The sequence below is a fragment of the Hemiscyllium ocellatum genome, chromosome 6 (genome assembly GCF_020745735.1).
Source record: "Hemiscyllium ocellatum isolate sHemOce1 chromosome 6, sHemOce1.pat.X.cur, whole genome shotgun sequence".
Classification (NCBI taxonomy): domain Eukaryota; kingdom Metazoa; phylum Chordata; class Chondrichthyes; order Orectolobiformes; family Hemiscylliidae; genus Hemiscyllium; species Hemiscyllium ocellatum.
Window position 1 is genome coordinate 79,122,531 of NC_083406.1, and position 24,639 is coordinate 79,147,169.

General features: G+C 38.6%; 1 protein-coding gene across 1 annotated transcript in view; it reads left to right on the forward strand.

The window, feature by feature from the left end:
* The window catches only part of ddx10 (DEAD (Asp-Glu-Ala-Asp) box polypeptide 10), a 208,004-nt gene that overhangs the window by 40,386 nt on the left and 142,979 nt on the right, over nucleotides 1-24,639 (forward strand). The window contains exons 10-13 of the mRNA XM_060826060.1: nucleotides 5,199-5,300; nucleotides 7,456-7,543; nucleotides 8,203-8,291; nucleotides 12,291-12,729. Coding sequence (XP_060682043.1) covers nucleotides 5,199-5,300; nucleotides 7,456-7,543; nucleotides 8,203-8,291; nucleotides 12,291-12,729 — 718 coding nt within the window. The remainder of the gene's footprint in view (nucleotides 1-5,198; nucleotides 5,301-7,455; nucleotides 7,544-8,202; nucleotides 8,292-12,290; nucleotides 12,730-24,639) is intronic.

Here is a 24,639-nt window from a genome sequence, read left to right on the forward strand (position 1 = left end):
ATGAGAGTCCAGAAACAGTATATTCCTGTTAGAGTGAAAGGGAAGGCTGGTTGGTACAGGGAATGCTGGATGACAAAAGAAATTGAGGATTTGGTTAAGACAGGTGCAGGCGCGATAGATTGAGTGAATCCTTAGAGTATAGTGGCAGTAGGAGTATACTTACGAGGGAAATCAGGAGAGCAAAAAGGGGACATGATATAGCTTTGGCAAATAGAGTTAAGTAAAATCCAAAGGGTTTTTACAAATATATTAGGGACAAAAGGCTAACTAGGGAGAGCATAGGCCTCCTCAAAGATCAGCAAGGTGGCCTTTGTGTGGAGCCACAGAAATTGGGGGAGAACTTAAACGAGTATTTGTATCAGCATTTACTGTGGAGAAGGATATGGAAGATACAGAATGTAGGGAAATAGTTGGTGCAATCTTGAAAAATGTCCATATTACAGAGGAGGAAGTGCTGGATGTCTTGAAATGCATAAAGGTGGAAAAATTCCCAGGACCTGATCAGGTGTAGCCTCGAACTCTGGGAGGCGAGGGAAGTGATTGCTGGGCTTCTTAGTGAAATATTTGTATAATCAGTAGTCCCAGGTGAGGTGCTGGAAGACTGGAGGTTGGCTAACGTGGTGCCACTGTTTAAGAAAGGTGGTAAGGACAAGCCAGGGAACTTTGGTTAGTGAGCCTGACGTCATTGGTGGGCAAGTAGTTGGAGGGAATCCTGAGGAACAGGATATACATGTATTTGGAAAGGCAAGGACTGATTAGAGAGAGTCAACATGCCTTTGTGCATGGGAAATCATGTCTCATGAACTTGATTGAGTTTTTTGAATAAATAACAGAAAGGATTGATGAGGGCAGAACAGTAGATGTGATTTATATGGACTTCAGTGAGGTGTTCAATAAGGTTCCCCATTGGAGACTGGTGAGCAAGGTTCAATCTCGGAATGCAGGGAGAACTAGCCATTTGGATATAGAACTGGCTCAAAGGTCGAAGACGGTGGGTGGTGGTGGAGGGTTGTTTATCAGACTGGAGGCCTGTGACCAGTGGAGTGCTACAAGGATTGGTGCTGGGTCGACTTCTTTTTGTCATTTACATAAATGATTTGAATATGAGCATAAGAGGTGCAGTTAGTAAGTTTGCAGATGATGCCAAAATTGGAGGTGTAGTGGACAGCGAAGAATGCTACCTCAGATTACAATGGGATCTTGATCAGATGGGCCAATGGGCTGAGAAGTGGCAGATGGAGTTTAAAGCAGATAAATGTGAGGTGCAGCATTTTGGAAAAGCAAATCTTAGCAGGACTTAATGGTAAGATGCTAGGGAGTATTGCTGAACAAAGAGACCTTGGAGTGCAGATTCATAGCCCCTTGAAAGTGGCGTCACAGGTAGATAGGATAGTGAAGAAGGCATTTGGTATGCTTTCCTTTATTGGTCAGATATTGAGTACAAGAGTTGGGAGATCATGTTGTGGCTGTACAGGACTTTGGTTTGGCCACTGTTAGAATATTGCGTGCAATTCTGGTCTCCTTCCTATTGGAAAGATGTTGTGAAACTTGAAAGGGTTCAGAAAAGATTTACAAGGATGTTGCCAGGGTTGGAGGATTTGAGCTATAGGGAGAGGCTGAACAGGCTGGGGCTGTTTTCCCTGGAGCATTGGCGGCTGAGAGGTGACCTTATAGAGGTTTATAAAATCATGAGGGGCATGGATCGGGTAAAAAGACAGTCTTTTCCCTGGGGTGGGGAAGTCCAGAACTAGAGGGCATAGGTTTAAGGTGAGAGGGGAGAGATATGAGATCTGAGGGGCAACTTGTTCACATAGAGGGTGGTATGTGTATGGAATGAACTGCCAAAGGAAGTGGTGGAGGCTAGTACAATTGCAACATTTTAAAACGCATTTGGATGGGTATATGAGTAGGAAGGGTTTGAAGGGATATGGGCCAGGTGCTGGCAGGTGGGACTAGATTTTGGTTGGGATATCTGGTCAGCATGGACAGGTTGGGCCAAAGGGTTTGTTTCCTTGCTGTACATCTCTATGACAGTCCACAATTATCTATTACAATGGCTCTGAGGATGATCATTTGACTCATGAACTTTGCATTGGCATTTTTTTTTTAAGAACAATCCTGTTTGTCCTGATCTCCTTTTGAGTATTGAATATTTATTCAGTTTGCTTTTAAAGTTGATATATTGAATCTATTTTCCACACTAGCAACAGGCAGTGTATTTTAAATCCTAACCACATATTTTGTAAACAAGTTCCTCCTTACGTTCACAAAAGAAAGTAGTTCCTTATGTTTGATCTGGTTCTTTTGCTTCTATCTATGATCCCTGGTGGTTGAGCTTTCAGCCATTGGAAACAGTTCTCTTTATCCATTCTATGGGGATCAGATTAGTTCAGTTGATTGTGATGCAAGTTCAGTCAGTAACTTTTGGCTGTGGTAGTTCATAGTTTGCTCTTTGGTTCATGTGGAGTGATGCTCTCAACAAAGGCAGAGATGACTTCTTGACTCCATACAGTGTGGAAACAGGCCCTTCGGCCCAACAAGTCCACACCGACCCTCTGAAGAGTACCCATTCCCCATTACTCTAATTTACCCCTGACTAATACACCTAATCTACACATCCCTGAACACTATGGGAAATTTAGCATGGCCAATTCACTGAATCTGCACATCTTTAGATTGTGGGAGGAAACCCACGCAGACACTGGGAGAATGTGTAAACTCTACACAGTCGCCCGAGACTGGAATTGAACCCGGGTCCGTGGCACTGTGAGGCAGCAGTGCTATCCACTGAGCCATTGTGCCAACTATAGCGCTAAATAAGTTGTTCTATTTTTTTCCACAGACTCTGTTGCAATTTTAAACTCCTCTGTTTAGTTTACTTTTAATTGTCTTTGCATGCAAAGACAAAAAGGACTGTTTATGCAGTCTGTCTTGATAAATTTAATCCTTAAGCCCCAGAATAATTTCAGTCGATTTCTTCTCCAAAACCTTCAAGTCCTACTGTGGTGTGATGCCCAGAATTGGACACAGTGCTCTAACTGGGACCAGCTAGTGTATTAATAAAGATATATTATAATTTCATGGTTTCTGTACTCTTTGTCTTCATCTTTATGGTCTTCTCTCTGCCTGTTGGCAGATCCATGGCTTGTCTACCAATGCCTCATCTAGAACCCTTTTGTTGGTCATGATTTTTCTGCAGTGCTGATTTACCATGCTATTCTACACTGTCTCTATTTATAAAATCTCAGATCTGTATCTGTATTAATAGGTTTCTTAATCTGTTCGACCACCTTTAAAGATCTGTACATAAATCTCCAAATCCAATATGTTGTTGCATCCCCTTTTAATAATTTATTGCAAGCTTGAATTGTCTCTTCCCAGTCTTCTTTCTAAAGCTTATTACCTTCTATTGTTTGCACTGAATTAAATTTACCATGTGTCGGTGTGTATCACAACCTGCTCTCAATGTTTTATACAAATTCCTGTGTCTTAACTTAAGAATGTGGTGAAAAGCTTTGTTATCTAGCAATCTTTTATTTCAGTATACTTTTACTTGCTCCTTCCTTATCTTGTAGTAAAGTATTTTCCTTCTAGATTGGTCTGTGTCCTTCATAACTAAATATTTTGATGCTATGGACACTATTCCTAAGAGAGCTGTGCCGTGATGACCTCATCATTTCATGTTTTCAAATGATTATTTGCCCATATAGCTCATCATTTTCACAAATGCACTTCAAACTTGATTTGACAGATACTGTATTTATTTTTCCACCTAATTGCATGCTGTTTCTTAGAATCGTTGGCTGATTTATGCTATTTTATTCAACATCTTTGTTTTTAGCCCCCTGCTGCATGAGCTTGGTTGACCTGCTTGCCAACATGTTTTGCGTTTTTCTTTGCACCAGTATAATTAATTAATGCAAATATAGCCTTTGTCAAAAGTCAGGAATTTTACTGCTCCAGCAAAGTATTGGACAGTTTGGATCAATCATACATTTGCATCAGGTTTAGTGAATGAAAGCTAAATTTGTAACATGAATGTACTGCAGGAGGTTGATTTTGAATCCGGTGTTTTCATTTTATTGTGTTAAATAATGTGTGGATGCTTTCCTCAGTTAGGGGAAAAAAAAGAATTGTTTAAAAATTTAAGTTTGTAACTTATTTTGAAAAGAAGCTGAGGAATAATTAAGGTAGCTACCAGGTATTTAGAACCTCTAACAGTAAAGCTTCACTTAAGTTCTCTCGCCGACATTTGAAGAAATTTTGTCAGTTTTTATCTCTGCTGACAGGTATGGTTAATAACGTCAATGTTTTCTTTTTTGCAAATAAAGAGGATTCTTTGAGCTGCTTTTCACAGATAAAATTGGGTTTTATTTTCCTGTTCTGTGATGGATATTGCTGTGATCGTAGATGTGATTTGTGTTTGCATACTTATTTCATTATCAGTCACAATTTTATTCTGTGAAAATGTCTGCCTTTCTTTGAATATACTTTGTGACTTTTGTAATTGTCTGTTTGTGTACTTGAAAGTGTTGGTGTTTAAGATCATTTGACAAAAGTGAGTGCTGCAATGTTTCTCTTTGCAGTCTGAGACATTATAGCATTTACTTGTTATCCTTCACTGAACCTCTAATATAGTGGCATTGTATAATAAATAGTTTACCTTTTATATGAACTCATGATCCTAAAGACAGTCAGTCTTAAAGCTTTGATTCAGTGAGGACTAATTGAATTATATTAAACTGCAATATAATCTCCCAGACCACTGAAATGACTAAACTGTGGGAACTTCTGTTAGTTTAAAACTGTGGAATGCCCAAATAGCCATTATTCTATGAAGCTTGGCAAGAGCAGAGTTGATCCAACCCATTGGAAATATTTGCAGTTTTGTAGTAAGACTAATGTCAAAAATAATTTGTGCTATTTAGCTGTGTTCTTTGCCTTTGGTTTTAATTATTTAATGGGCTGCTGATTAAATTGAAGAGTATATAATAGTAGATATGTTATTTTTGTAAAGTTCTTTGAGTGTCTTAGACCTACTAAGGTGCATTATAAATAAACACATTTTTTAACTTGTAAAAAGGGAGATGGAGAGGATAAACTTTTTTTTATTGTTGCTGTTTTGATTTATTATATTCAGTTGATGTGAGTCTAAGTATAGATTATTATTTAAACACAATGGCTACTTAATATTTCAGGTACAAGGAAGGTGGTGAAGCATTGTTAGTATTACTTCCATCTGAAGAGAAAGCCATAGTGAAACAGCTGGAGGAGAAAAAAATCCCCGTCAACGAAATAAAGTAATTTTTTTCAGTTTATTAAGGTCAAGAACTAAACTGTGGCTATTATAAGATGATATATAAATATATGCATCGCCTAAAATGGTGTTAAGTTGAAGACAGTGCACTAAGTAAACTTGATCTTTCTTTGAAATGTTTCAAAAATGGATGTTTGCTGATGTAGTTTTGATAATTCTGGTTTTAGGATTTATTTTTAAACTTTAGAGATTGATGTTTGCCTTGTCGAGGAAGCAATTTGTTTTGTAAGAAAAAGGCTCAAGATGTTGATAAGTATGCTATTGTGAATAAAGCATCTCCCAAGTGGGGTCACAAAAGCTGCATTATCATTCAAACGGAAATCTGAAATAAGTTTGGAATTCATCATCCTCATTGTTATGGATTCACACATGGAATGCTAAATTAAATATGCAGTTTAAAATTACCTCCAAGTTTAAATTCATGTAGTCTTGGTAATCCTAATTTGTTTCTTTCCAAATCTGAAGCATTACTTAGTAGGTTTTCTGTAGTTTAAGTACTTGTTTCACCATGCTGAAGCAGATTTCATGAGATGGTGCTGAGCTGAGAGGTTCCTTGAGTCTGTTTCAGTTTGATTGATACAAAAGATTTAGCAGGTGGAGAGTGCAGGGAGATATTCCTAAAATAAGGCAGTACAGTCTCATTGCACACCATTTGAGATGGTTGTCAAATTTCATATTGTTTCCTTTGGCAGGAGCCCTCTCAGATTAGAGATTTTCCAAACTTTTTAGATATAAAATCTGCTGGAGCGATAGCTTATAAGTATTTGGTTTTGCTAAATTGATGTGTTCAGATCGCTTTGCATTATACAATATTATTTGTTTATTTTGCTATTAAATTTGCTGATTACAGATGTGTAATTGATCCAAACTAAGCCCCGTCCCATTTTACACTGAACTGAAAATCAAACACACTATCTCCTCAAGGTTTGTGCAAAGATTTGTAGCTCGGGTGCTCGTTGTTGTGGTTCTGTTCGCCGAGCTGGAAGTTTTTGTTGCACCAAAATCTGCAACAAAAACTTCCAGCTCAGCGAACAGAACCACAACACACTATCTCCTCTTTCATAAAGGTCAGCTACTTTTCTTTGTACGCATCTCTGCCCCGGCTGGGTTTTGTGCTCCTGTTATCTTTCTGTTCCAAATTTTCCAATATATTCTTCCATAAACTCAAATTTATCCAATGTTTTGTTACCCATTATGTAACAGTTGCCAAGTCTTGTTGTCCCTGCATCCCTTTGTTCATTGGCTTTTGATCCAACAGTGGATTCTCAGTCCTTGTGTTTAAAAGACCTCCATAACCTTATTCCTCCTTATCCTTGCTCAACAAACATCTGAGATCTTTGTCCTTTAATTCTGGCCACTTACAACTTTGTACCTCTGGCTGTCCATACCTTGAGCTGTGAAATTCCCTCCCTAAAACATTGCCATTTCATTGATCTCTCAAATTGCATTCCTTAATCTTTAGCTCTTTACCCTGAGCTGACATCATAGATCACACATTTATTTTCATATCCTTGTGGATAATTGAACAATGAAAATAGATGTATGTTATCCCGGGCTAAAGATCAGGATAGGAGAAAGTGAGGACTGCAGATGCTGGAGATCAGAGCTGAAAATGTGTTGCTGGAAAAGCGCAGCAGGTCAGGCAGCATCCAAAGAGCAGGAGAATCGACGTTTCGGGCATGAGCCCTTCTTCAAGAAAGAAGAAGGGCTCATGCCCGAAACGTCGATTCTCCTGCTCTTTGGATGCTGCCTGACCTGCTGCGCTTTTCCAGCAACACATTTTCAGCTAAGGATCAGGATAACCTTGAAAGAAAATGGTGTTTCTTCTCCTCTCTAAATCTATTCTCCTTTTGTGTTTCATCTCAAATGCTGAAAATTGAGATTTTTCATTTTCAGTGAAGCAGCACATACTTAGTGCTAAAACTGACCAAAATATATATTTTGTGCCCAGATGTTCTAAATTGCTGCTATTATTGTCAGTCCTTATACTAATTGCAAAATTCAAAATTTAATTGGAATCTTCTTTTTGACTCTATTGATTTTGCATCTGCTTAGTTTATAGGCATTTAACATTTTTGTTGAAGATTTAGTGGATTGTTAGCAAATTAAAAAATAATTTATTTAATCATTTTCAACAGAATAAATCCACGAAAATTAATAAATATTCAGGCAAAGCTGGAAGCTTTTTTAGCCCAAGAGCTAGAGCTGAAAGAACGAGCACAACGAGTGAGTCTTTTAATTGCTGATCATTTCAACTATATGTATACTGTTAACATTTTGTAAACACATTAAGGGATACAATCAATTGCCAGTTTTTTTTTCTCTCTTTTTCACTCACTTTCTCTCTTTCACGCTCTCTCTCGTGTCATTGGAATTATGCCGATAATTAGGTTATTCGTTGATAATCGGATTTGTTGTGTCCTTGAACAACACACACAAAGTTGCTTCATTAGCTTAAAACTGTGTCATTTTATCATCAGCCTAATTTTCGTAAGCTTATGATCAAGTGGGGGACAAAAACTATCCAGAAGACGTCGAGCCTTAGTGTTTGTGGCCATTGCAGCATTCTCATGCCATATCTTTGACAAAAGTATGCTTGAAGGGTGGGTTGATGGGTGTTGTGGGCCTTGTTGTAGTGTTATCATGATGATGTTCTGAGCCCAGAACTTTCCATCCTTTTCACACCTGGTCTTTAATGTAGGAAGGAAGGAATGAGAAGCTTTGTATTAAGGGGTTTCCCCATAATTCTGTTTGTCAAAGGGACTTCGGTTTTTATTTTTAATTCCTAAATCGTCCTTTTAAGTCTATTTTAGTCTTAGTTGTTCTAATTGTGTTGTTATTTTGTAATTTATTTTATAATGTCTGAAATGTTTGCTTTATTGCAGTGCTATGTGTCCTATATCCGTTCAGTCTATCTTATGAAGAACAAAGATGTCTTTGATGTTTTCTCAATGCCACTGAAGGAATATGCATTGTAAGTGATATTTTGAGTTTGTGTTGTGTTGCAGGTGGGCAAAAAGTGGCCTGTAATGTTATCTGGAACAAAATGTGACCAAATTCAACTACAAAGGACAATATTAAATGTCACATATTGAATGTCACCGATAGGTGAACACAGTTAGGGTTAAGTGTTCCTTCTGCAGAAATTTAAATTTCACTTGCAGATTGATCTTGTGCAGCTTAATTTTTTTTTTGTACAAGATTGAGGTTGAATCTTTATTAGTATGATTTGTGCTTCCATTTTAGTGTAGCAGTGTTTTTACTTATTTTCCTCCTCCATCTTCCTCTGTGGCCTGCTACTTTTGTAATAAATCTGAAACTTTCTGTTGGTTAAAAATAAGTTATCTTTTTAATAGGCATCTATCATTCCAGTGAATGAATTAGGTGTTCACTATAGAGGAATGATTTATGCTGTGGGAACCAGTTGTCATTATTTTGGTGAGTGGGTAGGATGAAAGCTAAGGCTGTGCAGTTTATGATTGTGCTTTTTGTGTCAGGAAGTTTAGAAAGAGGTTGGAGTAATAGGAATGGCCATGGAAAAATATATTTTGATCCTAGCAATCACAATCTCCCAACCCTCCCTGTGATGTTAATCTTTGGTCTGTGTCCCCATTACCAATTTGCCAACCAGCAGAAATAATATTTTATTTAAATTTACAAAATTTTTCACAATCTTGAAAACTTCTTACTTTATGATTAAAGTGGGTTAAGTGACTTTCAGTATAATTTCTTTTTCCTTTATAAATTGTAGTGAATCTTCATTATCATTTCCACAGCACTGACATCCTTCTATTTGAATGTCTAGGACATTTGCGGCTGAATCGATGTCTTGTAGAAATTTAACAAGACAACTTTGCTTATATGCTAAATACAGTGATGCATGAAATTCCAGAATTACATTTTCTTTTTATATGTCCTTTCCCACCTAGGTCTTTCTGTTCCATTACCCCAATTGTAATATTATGTTGAGTATATTTTCTTTTGTTGTCTCCTGTTTCACTCCACTGACACATTCGTGCATCTGTATATTTTATACATTCTTAGAACATAAAACATTACAGCGCAGGACAGGCCCTTCGGCCCTCTATGTTGCACTGACCAGTGAAACCAATCTGAAGCCCATCTAATCTACACTATTCCATTATTGTGGTTCTGTTCGCCGAGCTGGGAATTTGTGTTGCAGAACCACAACAGCTTGGCGAACAGAACCACAACAACGAGCACCCGAGCTACAAATCTTCTCCCAAACTTTGAATTATTCCATTATTGTCCGTATTGTTTGTAAATGCCCATAAAGTTGGCGAGTCTATTTCTGTTGCAGGCTGAGTGTTCAACATCCTTACTACACTCTGAGCAAAGAACCTACATCTGACATCTATCCTGTATCTATCACCCCTCAACTTAAAGCTATGTCCCCTCGTGCTAGCCATCTCCTTCTGCGGAAAAAGGCTCTCACTGTCCACACTATCTAATCCTCTGATCATCTTGAATGCTTTTATTAAGTCACTCCTCAACCTTTTCCCTCTCTCTAATGAAAGCAGCCTCAAGTCTCTCAGCCTTTTCACATAAGACCTTCCCTCCATACCAGACAACATCCTGGTAAATTTCCTCTGCACCCTTTACAATGCTTCCACATCCTTCCTATAATGCGCCGACCTGAACTGTATGGAATACTCCAAGTGCGGCTGCACTGTAGTTTTGTACAGCTGCAACATGACCTCCATGGCCCTGAAACTCCATGCCTCTACCAATAAAAGCTGACACACCATGCACCTTAAAAACCCTATCAGCCTGGGTGGCAACTTGCAGTGATCTACACACATGGACACTGAGATCTGTCTGCTCATCCACACTACCAAGAATCTTACCAATTGCCCAATTCTTTGTTGTTTGCTAGGATTCCATATTTGGTATCATCAGAAAGCTATTATTCTTTTGTTTGTTCTGTAACTCATAACTGATTGTTACACCAGTATTTGACTTAGGCCATTTTGAAAAATAGAAATTAGTTATTCCTCTTTCCCGTTTTACCAGCAGAAAAAAATTGAAATAGCAGAATACTGCCCTTTGTCAGTATGCTTACATGACAGTATCAATGTAGAATGCATGAATAGTATTTACAACATTTTATTTCTGTTTACTTTGCTGAGAGAATGTATTTATTTATCCATGTAGTTATTTATTGTTGAATTTGCTTCCCTGCAGTTTTAGGTTCTGATGTTTGTGAGGAGAATTGAATGGTAGAAGATTGGTAAATTGATAGCATTCATCTTTGCTGGCATAGACATAATTATCTTATGTGTCTCTCAATAGCGAGACTTTAGCTGCAAGTTCAAACCTAAGTAAATTGGGTACCAGGCAATGTAAATGATTTGAGATTATGAAGACATCAGCTAGGTAATAGTTTGTGTAGTAAAGCAAATTGGTAGTGGAAAGTTAAAGAATTGATGTTGATATAAAACACTTTGTGTATTTAAAATTCAGTACTTTTGATAAAATGTGTAACATTTACAAATCCTGTGAGAATATGCTACAGGGAATAAGTAAATCCATTTGTTCAATTTGATACATTGATTATAGTGTATTAAGCCGACTGTAAATTCTATTGTTCTTCCTTGTTTATGATATCCTCGGAAATGTTATAGTTATTGTTCAGTTCTGAGTGGATAAATGTTAGCTAAACGTTTACCTGACCTACATTTGGGAAAAGCGGAAAGAAGTTGCAACCTCACCATTCTGAACAGCGGAGTATTTGAAGTCTCATTTCAAATTAAATTAAAGGAACAAAGATTGTGAATATAATTGACAAGTCAGGTAGCATTTCTAGGTCTTTTACAAGTAAATGAGACAGGTCTTGGTTTAATGTCTCATCTGAAAACAGCTCCCACGCGTGCCTTCAATACTGTACTGGAGCATCGGACAAGAACTTTATGCTGAGGAACTGAAAGGCTAGAAGTGCATATTTGTAACAAAGATGTAGAGTTGATGGATGTGATGGATATTTTTATTTTATTCAACTCTAAGTTTTGTTATACATTTGATTTAATTATACATTTGATATTTTGTTCACATGCTTTAAGTACTGTGCAATTCTGATCTCCATTGGGAAAAGGGATATAGAAACCATAGAAGAAGTTGCAAAAAAGATTAGCTGGAATGCTACTACATAAAAAGTTTATACCAATCCAGGAAAGGACAAATAGTCAGGTGCACTGTTTGACACAAAAAAAGAAGGCTGAGGGAAAACCTGATCAAGGTCTTCAAAATTGAGAAACAGACAAAGAAAAACCAACAGACAGAAAGTGTATTTTGGTTTGTGAGGACAAATATCATAAAGGCTGTTGATGTAGGATAGCCTCCAAGAAACCAAATGGAAAGTTAGGATGAAATGTCTTTACCCAAAGAAAGTTGAGAATGTTGAAGTTGTCGCTGAAGAATGTGGCTGAGGTAAATAATATAAATTCATTTAAAGTGTGGCTGGATAAGTCCATGAGAAAGAAAGAATAGAGTATTATCCTGATACATTTTAATGAAGAAGGAAACTAGAGTGGAGTATAAATGCCGGTATGGATGGATTTGTCTGGCTGCCTTGTATATAGGTTAGATTCCCTACTATGTGGGAACAGGCTCTTTGGCCCAACAAGTCCACACCGATCCTCTGAAGAGTAACCCACCTAGACCTATTCCCCTACATTTACCCCTGACTAATGCACCCAACACTATGGGCAACTTGGCATGGCCAGTTCACCTGACATGCACATCTTTGGATTCTGGGAGGAAACCCATGCAAACATGGGGAGAATGTGCAAACTCCACACAGACAGTCACCCGAGGTTGGAATCGAACCCAGGTCCCTGGTGCCGTGAGGCAGTAATGCTAACCACTGAACCACCGTGCCACCCCTGTATGTGCTATATATTTTATGTATTTCTATGTAAATTGTTTAAAAACATAAAATCTATTTTCATTGCAGCTCCCTAGGCCTTGCTGTAGCTCCTCGAATTAGGTTTCTTCAAAAAGCACTAAAAGGGAACCAGGTACCTTGCGCAGCAGTTGTAGCGCAAGGTACCGATAATGTGGCTGGAAGTTTGCTGGAAGATGCTTCAGATACTGATGAGGAATTGGAAGATTTTAAGACTCAGTTTAGGGAGCACAAACCCTCTTCCCAAATGGAGACCAGTGAGAAAACTGAAGATGAAAAAGCTGTTGAGGGAAGTGTGTATGATAAAAACCAAGAAGCTAGTGAAGATGGAGATCCAAGAGACCAAAATGCTGGAGTTGAGAAGGATGAAGGAATAGTCACGTTTCAGTTTTTTAATGATGATGATGATGATGATGATGACAATGATGAACATGACTTGCTTACAGTGAAACAGTGGGATGTTTTTGGCTTTGAAGCTGAAGAAATGACAGTAAGTACGATAAGATTTTCCTTCATATTAAGGTAAAGGAATAAAATTAGATATTTGTCTAACACATTTAGCATTTCCTGATTCCTGTTTTTTAACTGGACTTGAGTCATGTTTATGCAAGTATAACTTTTATGCAGATTTCTTGTAGTTGGTTAGCTGCTAGTTAATTTTACTAAGCACCAACATAAGTAAGTTAAGATTATAGCTACTATTCAAATAGCATTAAGAAACATTGTGAGAAAAATGACTACTTACACATTTTTAAGCACTTGTGAAAACAGAAAGTTTTTAAAAAAAAAAGGATTTACCAGAATATCCCAAACATGCTGTCCAACTGTCTTTGTTTCCTTCCTGACTGTTTATATTTTTGAAGGACTTAAAAAATATCAATTTTTAAAATAGTCACATTCCTCAACAACTTACTTAAACTTGCGTATCTTTTTTCTGTTTGAGACATTCCCCTTTTAAGAAGGCTGTGAACTAGCATTTGCGGTCGCATGTTTGTAGTCTTTTTATCAAACCACTTGTGGACATGAATGAATGCAATGTCACTATTTTATTCTGGGGTCAGATTTTTGCTTTATTTTTAACAGTTTCTGGGAGAGGTGTTGTTTCTTCTACATTGTATTATTTGCGTGAACTGATCTTCCAAATAAGCCCATCTCTGTGACTTATTGCAATTTTTCTGTCTTAAATTAATTTTGGTGTTGACTTGTTGACAAAAACTTTAGGTGGGCTGGAAGTAATGTGTATGGTACTGGTCACGACTGGCAGAAGGATATTATTGAGTTGGAAGCAGGTCAGGCATTTATTAGACTAATACTTGGACTGAGCAAGTTGCCTTAATAACAATTTATTACGGTGAAGGGGGCCGCTATTTGGCACATTGTGCTGGCACTTTGTATATTACCTGCCTTTCTTCATACCCCTACTGCTATCTAAAAGAAAATCCAATGCCCTCTTGAATACCTCCGTTGAACCTGCCTCCACCACATTTCCAGGAATTCCATACCCTAACAACTCACCATGTGAGACTAAATTTTTCTCCTTGTGTTCTCCTTTTCTTTGTTTGCACACCACTTTAAATCTATGCTGGCTTATTCTTGGTTTACTCTTTTTGTTTTAGATTTCCAGCATTAGCAGTTCTTCGTTTTATTGCAGAGAATGTTTGAACATTTCTAAGACCGAGGTGGATAGATACTTCAGTAAAACAAAAGAACTGCAGATGCCCAGAAATCTGAAACAAACAAAAACTGAAATTGCTAGGGAACTTTAGCAGGTTTGGCTGTATCTGTGGAGAGAAAGCAGAGTTTATGTTTCCGGTTAAGTGACGTTTCTTTAGAACTGAAAGCTCGCAAAAGGTGGTTATTATTCTGATGATAGGAGGTGGGAGCAGGGCAAAAGGATAAGTGGAGATGAAGCAAGTGAGAGAGGGAGGCAGACAAAGGGATTATTGATGGTAACCCAGGAAAGAAGCAAAGATAAGTTAGGTGTTAGTGGGAATCTTGAGTAGTTGAAAATAGCTTAGCTGTGCTGAAAGCAAACCACTTTATGACAGGACATCAGGTTGTGGAGTGTTGGTAATAAACGTGAGACAGTGTTCCTGCTCTGAAATGGTTAAATTTGATGTTGAGGGTGGAGGGCTGTGAGGTCCATCATGCAAGCTGGAGGAGCAGCACCTTGTCTTCTGCTTAGGTACCTTAGCTTCAGGACTCAAGATCAAGCTTCTCCACAAATTTCTGGTTTGTTTGTTATGGATGGATACTTGTTAAGCAAGGGCGTGAAACATCATTGGGGCAGACAGGACTGAGGATTTGAGGTTACAGCCTGATTAACTATGATTTTACGAATTGTGAAACCGGCACGAAAGGCTGATTGCCCTACTTCTGTGCCTTAATTGTATCTTTCTGTATATTCTATATTGAGGAGGCAGCCTTGTGTGATATGATTGAGTCATAAAGTTACACAGCACAGTAACGGACCCTTTGCTCCAAATTGTCCACACCAACTAGATAGCCTAAACTGATCTAGTCCCATTTACCTGCATTTGGCCCACATCTATCCAAAACCTTCCTGTTCATGTATCCATCTGGATATATTTTAAATCTTGTCATTGTACCAGCCTCCACTTCTTCTGCAGCTCATTGCATATATGCAGCACCTTCTGCATGAAAATGTTACACCTCAGATTCCTTTCAAATCTTTCGTCTCTCACCTTATCCCTCATGATTTTTTAAAACCCCTATAAAGTCACCCCTCAGCCTCTGACCCTTCAGGGGAAAAATGTCCTAGCCTATTCAGCCTCTCTCTCTAGCTCAAATCCTCTATCCCACAAACATCCTAGTAAGCCTTTTTTTGAACCTGTTCAAATTTAACAACATATTCCAATAGCAGCGAATCAGCATTGAAAGTAGTATTCTAAAAGTGGCCTCACCAATGTCCTGTACAGCTGCAACATGTCATCTCAACTCTTATACTCACTGCATGGACCAATGAAGGCAAGCATGCCAAAAGTAACCCTGTTGACCTGTGACTCCGTTTTTAAGGAACTGTGAGCCTGCACCCCTGGTTCTCTTTGTTTGGCAAGATTTGAAAGGGATCTGAGGTGCAACTTTTTCAAGCAGAAGGTGGTGCTTGTATGGAATGAGCTACCAGATGAAATGGAAGTTGGTACAATTACAAGATTTTAAAATGCACCTGGATGGATACATTAACAGGGAGGGTTTGGAGGGATATGGGCCAAATGCAGGCAAATGGGACTATCCCTGGAGTGTTGGAAGCTGAGGGGTGATCTTATAGAGGTTTATAAAATCATGAGGGGCATGGATAGAGTAAATAGACAAAGTCTTTTCCCTCGGGTGGGGGAGTCCAGATCTAGAGGGCATAGGTTTTGGGTGAGAAGGGAAAGATGTAAAAGAGACCTAAGGGACAACGTTTTCACACAGAGGGTGCATGGGATGAGCTGCCAGAGGGAGTGGTTGGGGGGGGGGGGGGTGGTGGGGAAGGTGATACATTTGCAATATTTAAAAGGAATCTAAATGGATCTGTAGGGATGTGGGCCAGGTGCTGGCTGGTGGGACTAGATTAGGTTGAGATATCTGGTTGGCATGGACGGGTTGGACCGACGGGTCTGTTTCTGTGTTGTATATCTCTATGACACTATAACTTTAGATCAGTTTAGGAAATCTAGTTGGTGCGGACGATTTGGACCCTTCGAAACAGAAGACTCCCACCATTAAGTGTATGGGTCCTGCCCTGGCTTTCCTTATCAAGGTGCAACATCTCACATTTAAGCTGCTGAATTGCTAAGTGAAATCCAGTATTTCCAGTGTTTGGTAAATACTGCACTATAACCACTAACATCACAAACTGTAAGCATCTAAATGGAATCTGTTTGTGTCCTATTTCCATTATCAGAGGAGAGGGAACACTCAAAACAATGCAGAGCTTGAAATCACAATTAATACAGCTAAACTAGAAGTTTTGAAATTAATTCTTGTAATTTTACATAGTGAGAAGTAGTAGTTTAATAAGCGTGACCATATAATTTTCTCAGAGTTTCTTTCTCATTGTTGGGGGAAATTACTAATCATAGTTCAGAGTCTTAATATTGAAAACTGGAAATCAAATTTAAAATGAATTTGCCATGCAACTTGTTTTTATTCCTGTTTTTACCCATATAATGGCAGTCACTCCAAAGCAATTCAATTTTGGTGAAGTGTTTTGTCATAATTGAGAGATGTGAGCAGGCAAAATTTGAGAGGTGGGAGCAGGCACTGCATAAATTGCTATTCAAATCTGTATTCTTATGGCTTGTATTTCAAATCTGATCTACTACATTAAGCTGAATGCAAGCACAGGCATACTAAAACATATATGGTGGAAATGGTATTAATTGCTGTAAATGTAAACCGAATGCAACGCTATTTTGATAAGGAAATCACTAACAATAATGCAGTTTTTTAATTAGAGGGAATTATGTCAAAATGACTGAAATCTAATCCTATTTATATCAATCTGAAGCAAAAGAATTGTATATCATCCTGTTTCCCAACAAAACTTCTGCCAACTTGTTCATTTTTTTTCCCAAAGGTTTAAATTTAAGGTTAGTTGGATATAAAACATTTTTCATTCTTAATTTGCAAAGCTGATGTCAACAGTCCGAAGGGTTCCAGTCCAATATTTCCAGTGATCGTTTGGTCAATACTGTATTGTAACCAATAGCATCGCAAACTTTAAGCAGCAAGAATGAATCTGTCCGTGTTAGCTTTTTTCATTACTGGCTACTATTCACTTTCTGATTTTAATGAAGGAGCGTATAATGTAGTGCAGTTCTTTTCTTTATTCTTTTATGGGATGTGGACATTGCCAACATGGCCTGCATTTGTTCTCCATCTCTTGAATGAAATTACCCTTGAATTGATTGGCATGCTAGGTATTCTCAGAGGGCAGTTAAATGTCAGTAATATCACTGTGAGACTGGAATTACATGAAGGCCAGACCAGGTTAGAGTAGTGGCTTTCCTTCCCTAAAGGATGGCAGTGAACCAGGTGGACATCTGTGCGTACATTCAAGACCACCCCCTTCTTGAAGGGAATTCTCCCTCATCCCCTGAATAAAAAAAAACGACAAGAAAATGACCATCAATGATGGTTGACGTCAACGCCATCACTGATTTTAGATTTATATTTCGGATTTATTAACTGAATTCGGATTTCATCAGCTGCTATGATGGAAGTAGAACGGATGTCCCTAGAGCATTATCCTGGAATTCTGGATTACTCTACCATTATCACTAAGAACTGCAATAACGTGATCAGCATCATATTGTCCTCTAAGTTGCATACCATCTTGAATTGAGAGTTACCTCCATTCCTCCTTCGCTGGATTAAATTGTGATATGATCCCAGCTGCTGGTAATACTGGCTAAGTCAGATCCTGGAATGAAACTTAGTTTGATAGACAGTTTAATTTTTTGCTGTTGGATAACATGGTGATTCATCACTGAAGCACATTCACACACTAGGCTGCAGATATTCTTTCACAACAGGCTGTAAGTTTTACAAAATAGGTGGGAAAATAAAAGCTGTGTAGAAGACAGCTAAAAAGATAAAAATATAATTTGAAACAAAAATCAAGTTTCTACCTGTTCCCCAATGCTACTCATTACAGCGGTACAATTCCAGAGAAATATCACCTCTGTCTCAGCTTTTAAAATCTTTGCATAACTGATGTTTCCCAAATTCTTTTTCTTGGAGCATTGACTTTTTTTAAAAAATTCTTGTCAGAGTTTGCTGGCAGGAACATCTCTCAATTCTGATGGCATATAATTTTTGACAGCGTAAAGTTCTGAAAACCTAACCTGTGTTTAACTAAATGCTCTGGCTTGGAAGTTCCGCAGGCTAGAAGCCATTTCTGATGAGGTGACCAGTTTTGCTGAACTGACTTGAGAAGCTGTTCTACCTTCTGAACAGAACTTAGCATCTTCTAACCTAAAGTTTTGAGTCTTTGGTTCTCAACTCAAAATTACACTAATTACTTTTGAGTGTACTCTTTGTCATAAACCGAACAGTACTGGTGTTTTATTTGCTTCATGTTCTCCTGGACACTTCTTGCAGTCACGTGCTTTCTTTGGAATTAGTGTATTTAGGAGATTGTTTTGAATTGACTTTCTGATATTTTAAAACTAAACCTTCACTGAACTGACCCATAACCACCTGCCTCTATTTTTGAAATCCAATTCCAAAGTATACTTTACATATTTTTTGCAATTGACATCAACAATGTAATCAAGAAACACTAAGAAATGCAATAGAGTGATACAGGCAAGAAGGATTGCCTGCTGAAATTTCTCTTCTTTCCAGAAATGAACAGGACTAGAAGAATCTCCTCAGTCTAGGACGGTGTATAAAAGGTTTCGGTCTGCTTTGGCTTCGTTGGAAATTGAGCTGTTGAGAGAAAGTAATTGTTTAATGTAAAACAAGCATCCAGTTTCTTGGCAACAAATCCAGGAGCACAATGATAAAGTCTTTCCATTCTGTGTATGCGCCACCTTTTTCGTTAGTGCTGCCCAAAACTGGTTCCACTCAATGTTTCTCAGCACATTTTTAATTGACCAATGCAGTTTTAAATTGGCCACCTCTTACCTGTAACTTGCCAACCACAGGAACTGTCTTTCCTTTGTCTCCTTTTAAAATTTATTCATAACTTATGACTTCCTCAAAAAAAATTCTTTTTAGTCTTGTTTACTGAGTAAAAACAGCCAGTATTTCATGTTTCTCTTCATTAAATGTTCTCCTTGGAACACCATGATCAGTTTCCACAATGATCTCCATGCATTGTTATGTAAAATGAAAGGAATGAGCATCAACATATCACCTTTCAAAATGCCAGGACATCCAAAAGACCTTCATAGTGATTGAAGTATCATTTGAGATATAATTTTGATGAAATTCAACGAAATACAGCAACTATTTGCATGTTGCAAGTTCTTACAAGCAGCAGTAAGAGAAATAACCAGTTAAAATGTTGGTTGAGTGATGATAAAACAATAGGAGAGTTTCTCCTGCTGTTCAGATAGTACGTCCATCCATGGACTTTGGTAAAATGTCTCATTTGAAAGAATACGCCTGAATCATTACAGAATTCCTCAGAACTGTAATGCAGTACCAACTCAAATAGCTGCTCAAGGCCTGATTCCAAGTTGCAAATTCTACTTATTTTTGTGATCTCCAAGATCAAGTACAGCAAGGCCTTGAAAGAAACTGAGATGTGAAAAGGATTTGAAAATGACACCTTCCTGATTTTCTTGTGTCTCAGAGGCATCACATTCCTACCAAAGTGATGTTTGTCTGGGGAGCCCATATAATACTTGTTTGACTCTAGTTTACAGATAAGAATTTCAGGTGTAAATCCTGAGCAGACAGACTAAAATTAAGAATATGTATTTATGAATCGATCCAAAGAATGTCGCCTATATCTGTATGAAGTCTGTATTTTGTAATCTTTCCTGTTTTAAATGGCCAGTCTAAGTTATCTATCTCGCTTTAATGTAGTAGCACCTATTGGATGGGACATTTGTGTGTCGCTTGAAATGAAAGCTTACAAATGGGGATATTGTTTGTAAAATGGATATCATTTGACAACATATTCGGGGAATCGCAGCATCAGTGACAATGAATTTGCTTTTGGCTTTGTAGTTTGACCATCTTACAATATATTTAGTACCAGTCCTAACTCTTTGTAACAGCCACTCAGCTAGCCTAACTTAATTACTCCCTGAATAGCAATTCATTATAGAGCCATAGAATCTCTATAGTGTGGAAGCAGGCCAATGGCTCATCGAGTCCACACCGACTCTCTGAAGAGCATCCCGTACAGACCCACCCCCTCTACTGTATCCCTGTAACCCTGTTTTTCCCATGGGCAATCCACCTAATCTGCACGTTTTTGGACTATGAAACTAAAGCACCAGGAGGAAACGCAGATGTGGGCAGAATGTGCAAACTCCACGCAGTCGCTTGAGGCTAGAATCTAACCCAGATCCCTGATGCTGAGAGGATGTAGTGCTAACCATTGAGCCACCATACCAACGTTGTAATTACTGTGCTGTTGCATTATACAGGAAACCTTAACTTTGCCTAAAATAGAAAATAATATCTTATAAAATACTGAAGAATGCTTGTCGTGAGATAAAACTGAAGGAACAATAAATTATTTGTGATCTCTGTAATGATAAGAGCACAACTGAATTTCAGCATCATACACATTCCTGCCTGATCAATTAATTCCTTTCGTGCCTAACAATCTGTAGATCTGTCTTGAATATGTTCATCCCTTGAACTTCCACAACCCCCTATATAGAAAATTTTAAAACTTCACAATCCTCTAAGGAATGAACTTTTTCCCCCTCTGTCTTAAAAAAAGCTAACCCCTTATCTTTAGACAATATTGCTTGTTCGGGACTCCAGAACCTCTGTTGTTCATTCTACCCTTTGCAGTTTTGTTAGCTTCTGTAATTTTTGTGGTGCTGAAGCAGCAAAGCACTATTCTACATATTGTCATGTTATGTTCCTAATTATGTCAGTACTTGATATATGTTTGTGTAATTTTGGCAGAAATAGTGCTAGCTTTGACTATTGATGAGATAGCAGTTTTAGACTGAAATGTGAGGAGGATGTTAGGAGATTACAGGGTGACCTGGACAGGTTAGGTGAGTGGACAGATGCATGGCAGATGCAGTTTAATGAGGTTAAATGTATGGTTATCCACTTTGGTGACAAGAACAGGGAGGTAGATTACTACCTCAATGGAGTCAAGTTAGGTAAAGGGGGCAGTACAAAGTGATCTGGCAGTACACCAGTCAATGAAGGCAAGCATGCAGGTACAGCAGGTAGTGAAGAAAGCTAATAGCATGCTGGCCTTCATTACAAGAGGGATTGAGGAGAGAAGCAGAGAGATTCTTCTGCAGCTGTACAGGGCCCTGGTGAGACCGCACCTGGAATATTGTGTCCAGTTCTGGTCTCCAAATTTGAGGAAAAACATTCTGGCTATTGAGGGAGTGCAGTGTAGGTTCACAAGGTCAATTCCTGGAATGGCGGGACTATCTTATGTTGAAAGATTGTAGTGACTGGGCTTGTATACCCTTGAGTTTAGAAGACTGAGGGAGGATCTGATTGAGACGTATAAGATTATCAAAGGGTTGGACACTCTGGAGGCAGGAAACATGTTTCCGCTGATGGGTGAGTCCAGAACCAGAGGATACAGCTTAAAAATAAGGGGTAGGCCATTTAGGACGGAGATGAGGAGAAACTTCTTCACCCAGAGAATGGTGGCTGTGTGGAATGCTCTGCCCCAGAGGGCAGTGGAGGCCCAGTCTCTGGATTTGTTTAAGAAAGAGTTGGATAGACTCTCAAGGGTAGTGGAATCAAGGAAATAAGGCAGTAACAGGATACTGATTGAGGATGATCAGCCATGATCATAATGAATGGTGGTGCAGGCTCGAAGGGCAGAATGGCCTACTCCTGCACCTATTGTCTATTGTCTAATAGGAGTAACTATATGACCTCTGAACCTGTACATAAGATAATGTCTGATTTACAAATACCAAACTTCTACCTCCCTTGGCTTGTAGATGTTTTACCTTTTTATAAATAAAATTAGGACCGATTCTAATGTTTAGACTATGCAATTTTAATATTTTGACTAATATTTAATATATGCATCTTTGTCCTTGACTTGCCACTCAGCAGAAAAGATTTCTTTTTCGATACTGGGTATTGCTACGCACCCTCCAACATCTCCAAAGGTGCTCTCAGTACTCTCATTGTGGCTTAGCTAGGATTTCGTATAGCTGAAGTAGAACTTGTATTTCCTTGTTCTTTAACCCTTTTGATATAAAGGCCAGAACTCCCATTATTCTTATTAATAATTTCTGTAATTGTTTATGACAATTTGAATATGTGAACTTCTTTCCCGTTATTTAAGAGTTATGGTGAATAGTTGGCCCTACACATACCCTTGCATTTATCTCTATTTCTATCTTCTACTCAGCCAGTTTCCCAATTGGGTCATTACTTTGCTTTCAGTTTTAACTAACTGTCTTTTATGGCAATGTGAAGAGATCAGCATTCTCCTTTCTACTGCTTTAATTGCCACTTCAATAAATGCAATCAGATTTGTTATGTCTAACCTGCCTTTCTCAAGTCCATGTTAGCAGACTCTAATCAACTGAGAATTCTCATGGAGTTCACCTGCCCAATTTTTAATTATAAATTAGAGCAAATTGGCAACCAGAAATGTGAAATTAACTGCTCTGTATTTCCCTGATTTCCATTTTTCATCTTTTAGTTGTTTTGGTAATACAGAACTTAATGGCTGAAAAAGATAAATATTGAAAAACTTATTGGCTTGCATTTGTATGGATGGTACGCAAAAATCTGAATTTAAAGGGATAACTAATATTTGTATAGTACAAGGGGAGAGTAATGATTGGTTGGCAAGTAGATTTTGGTGGTGACCATTACCATGAAAGTTGCACCAGTTATTGATTGACAGTTTACTACCAAGCTTTGTTTCAGTTTTAATCTGGCATTACCCTGAGAAGACTGGAGGTTGGCTAATGTGGTGCCACTATTTAAGAAAGGTGGTAAGGACAAGCCAGGGAACTGTAGACCAGTGAGCTTGACACCGGTGGTGGGCAAGTTGTTGGAGGGAATCCTAAGGGACAGGATGTACATGTATTTGGAAAAGCAACAACTGATTAGGGATAGCCAGTATGGCTTTGTGCATGGGAAATCATGTCTTACAAACTTAATTGAGTTTTTTGAGGAAGTAACAAAGAGTATTGATGAGGGCAGAGCAGTAGATGTGATCTATATGGACTTCAGTAAGGCGTTTGACAAGGTTCCCCATGGGAGACTGATTAGCAAGGTTAGATCTCATTGAATACAGGGAGAACTAGCCATTTGGATACAGATCTGGCTCAAAGGTACAAGACAGAGGGTGGTGGTGGTGGAGGGTTGTTTTTCAGACTTGGAGGCCTGTGACCAGTGAAGTGCCTCAAGGATTGATGCTGGACCCTCTACTTTTTGTCATTTACATAAACGATTTGGATGCGAGCATAAGAGGTACAGTTAGTAAGTTTGCAGATGACACCAAATTTAGAGGTGGTGGACAGCGAAGGGGGGGTACCTCAGATTACAACAGAATCTGGACCAGATGGCCAAGGGGCTGAGAAGTGGCAGATGGAGTTTAATTCAGATAAATGTGAGGCACTGCATTTTGGGAAAGTAAATCTTAGCAGGACTTATACACAAAGGGAGTATAGTCCTAGGGAGTGTTGCTGAACAAAGAGACCTTGGAGTGCAGATTCATAGTTCCTTGAAAGTGGAGACGCAGGTGGATAGGATAGTGAAGAAGGCGTTTGGTATGCTTTCGTTTATTGGTCAGAGTATTGAGTACAAAAGTTGGGAGGTCATGTTGTGGCTGTCCAGGACTTTGGTTAGGCCACTGTTGGAATATTGCGTGCAATTCTGGTGTCCTTCCTATCGGAAAGATGTTGTGAAAGTTGAAAGGGTTCAGAAAAGATTTACAAGGATGTTGCCAGGGTTGGAGGATTTGAGCTACAGGGAGAGGCTGAACAGGCTGGGACTGTTTTCCCTGGAGCGTCGGAGGCTGAGGAATGGCCTTTACAGAGGTTTACAAAATTGAGGGGCATGGATAGGATAAATAGACAAAGTCTTTTCCCTGGGATGGGGGAATCCAGAACAGAGGGCATAAGTTTAGGGTGGGAGGGGAAAGATTTAAAAGAAACCTAACAGACAACTTTTTCATGCAGAGGGTGGTATGTGTATGGAATGAGCTGCCAGAGGAAGTGGTGGAGGCTGGTACAATTGCAACATTTAAGAGACCTTTGAATGGGTATATGAGTAGGAAGGGTTTGGAGGGATATGGGCCTAGTGCTGGAATGTGGGAATAGATTGGTTTGGGGTATCTGGTTGGCATAGACAGGTTGGACCGAAAGGTCTGTTTCCAGGCTGTACATCTCTATAACTCTTGTGAAGTGCATAAAGAGTAACTTGTGATTTGTTATTCTTGTAAGATTTTGGAGTGCCCTTTACCTTAATTGTAGAGCCCAAATCAATTATAATTAGAGATTGGCTCTTTCAAACACAGTCTTAAGTTCTACTAGTCTTGTTTAGTTTTATACTCATTCCAGGTACAAGCACCTTTCCACAAGTTTTAGAAAAATTATTACATTTATCAGAACAAATACTAAAGAAATAATTTATTGGAATTAGTGGTTTTTAGTCTATCCACTTGAGAATGTCAGTTTGTGACGCTGATTGACTTGGACACAGATCTGCACTTTCATTTTGCTGACTGAAACTTACCTTATGTTCTTTGTCT